Source organism: Gavialis gangeticus, unplaced genomic scaffold (assembly GCF_001723915.1).
Source record: "Gavialis gangeticus isolate Ggan-Ray unplaced genomic scaffold, GavGan_comp1, whole genome shotgun sequence".
In the NCBI taxonomy this organism is placed as follows: Eukaryota; Metazoa; Chordata; order Crocodylia; family Gavialidae; genus Gavialis; species Gavialis gangeticus.
The window spans coordinates 94,644,891-94,646,786 of NW_017729032.1; the positions used below are offsets into that span (position 1 = coordinate 94,644,891).

Genomic DNA, 1,896 nt, shown 5'->3' on the forward strand with positions numbered 1-1,896 from the left:
CATTTCATTGTCACTTCCTGCAACTTCATTGGGGTCAAAGGTCACGTGACATCACTTCCTGATGTGATACCACTTCCTGTGAGGTCTTTGAATGTGGCTCGCCGGCCCACTGGGTGATAAAAAGTTCATGATCCAGCCTCACATTCATAGTTTCACATTCAAAAAGATTGGACTCCCCTGATCTAAACATTCCATTTAATTTAAAATGTTTTAAGTTGTTTCCATTTTAGATTGCCTCCCGGTTTCATGATCTGTTTCACAACTGTATGACTTCCTCTAGACTGTCAGTTTCAATATTTTGTTTCAGAAAATGCATGTTTTAATCAGAATACAAGATTAAAAGAGATTATCCATTGCTCCATTGTTATTAATGCATTTTCTATCCCCTTCCCACCAGTATTTTAAATAAAGAAAAGACGGCTTTGCTGCGTGTCAAGAATCAGATGGCAGCAGATTTGGAAAGACTTCTAAATCATCGTGAGGTAAGAGTCCTGTTTTAGCACAATCATTGCCATGTTTTTCTGAGCCTAATCCACAGGTACAGAAAATGAAAGTTATGGTTTATCTCTCCATAAGTTTTAGAAATGCATTGTTTGGCAGTTAGAAAAGAGAGCTTTAGACTGTGTTCTATACTGCCAGTTTACTCACTGTGGGCAAGTCCAGATGAGCACGCACGTGCCTCTTGTCCCATCTCAAACTCCTTTGAGGAGGGGCAAGAAAAACACCACTCTGCAGAAGAGCGGAGCAAGGCATGGTCCCAGACCGGACCAGGGAGTCAGTCCTCCAAAAGAGACATGCTGGTGTCAGCCAGACCGTCTCTTTAGTTCTCCTGCTGCCTCGGCCAATGGCGCTGTCCAAGGTAAGTGGGGAAGTTCATGAGTGGGTGGGTGAAGGGTGGCAGGGGATGTGGGAGGGATGGGAGAGTGGCAGGAGGGATGTCCCCAGGGCTGCGGGGGGTAAGGACCCAGCCCAGCTCCGTATGGCTCACTAGTCCGGCTTTGCACTGGAGCAGGTCACACTGGAGCTGTGTGACCCCCTCCAGTGCAAAGTTGGACTAGCGAGCCACACGGGGCTGGCCCAGGACCCGCCATGCACCACCCCCCTGCAGGCACAGCAGGGCAGAGGCAGGACCCAGTGCAGCAGGTCCTGCTGGCCCTGGGGCCCCTCTGCCACCCAGCTGAGCTGGGCCCTTGGTGTCAAGACCCGGCATGGCACGTGGTCCTCACATGCCAGGCCCAGCCAGGTCCTGCCGCCCTTGGGGCCCCTCTGCCACCTAGCTGGCAGGAGCAGCCCCAGGGCTGGTGGTCCCTGCATGCCGGGTCAGGTCCTGCCACCATGGGAATGGCCTGGCCAGGCAGCAGAGGGGCCCCAAGCATGGCAGGACCTGCCTGGGCCCGGCACGCGATCCCCACATGCCACGCCAGGTCAGGGCATCTGGGCCCGGCACACGGTCCTCAGTTGCCGCACTGGGTCCTGCCCCCATGACCCGGCCTGGCGGGGCAGCAGAGAGCCCCCAGGACCCAGCTGGGCCCAGCATGCGGCCTCCGCATCCTGCTCTAGGTCCTGTCACCATGGTCCAGCCCTGCCAGCTGGCAGAGAAGCCCCAGGGCTGCCAGGACCTGGCTGGGCCCAGCGCATGGTCCCTGTGTGCCGCACCAGGTCCTGCTGCCATGGCTCAGAGCACCCCACTCCCACTACTGCTGCTAAAGTTAAGCTATGCACCTTGAGTGGGGGGGTTGTGGCCCTCCAGGGTGCCTGGGAGGCTGGGCAGGGGGTCTGTAGCCTTCCAGGGGGAGCTGGGACCCTGGGCAGGGGGGCTGTGGGCCTCCAGGGGGAGCTGGGACCCTGGGCGGGGGGGCTGTGGCCCTCCAGGGTGCCTTTGGCCCTGTTACAGAT

General features: G+C 56.8%; 1 protein-coding gene across 3 annotated transcripts in view; it reads left to right on the top strand.

Annotated features, from left to right (window-relative positions):
- PIBF1 (progesterone immunomodulatory binding factor 1) overlaps positions 1 to 1,896 on the top strand; it is a 222,386-nt gene that overhangs the window by 161,312 nt on the left and 59,178 nt on the right. For all 3 annotated transcript variants that reach the window (XM_019524724.1, XM_019524723.1, XM_019524722.1), the window contains exon 16: positions 398 to 482. In XM_019524724.1, coding sequence (XP_019380269.1) covers positions 398 to 482 — 85 coding nt within the window. The remainder of the gene's footprint in view (positions 1 to 397; positions 483 to 1,896) is intronic.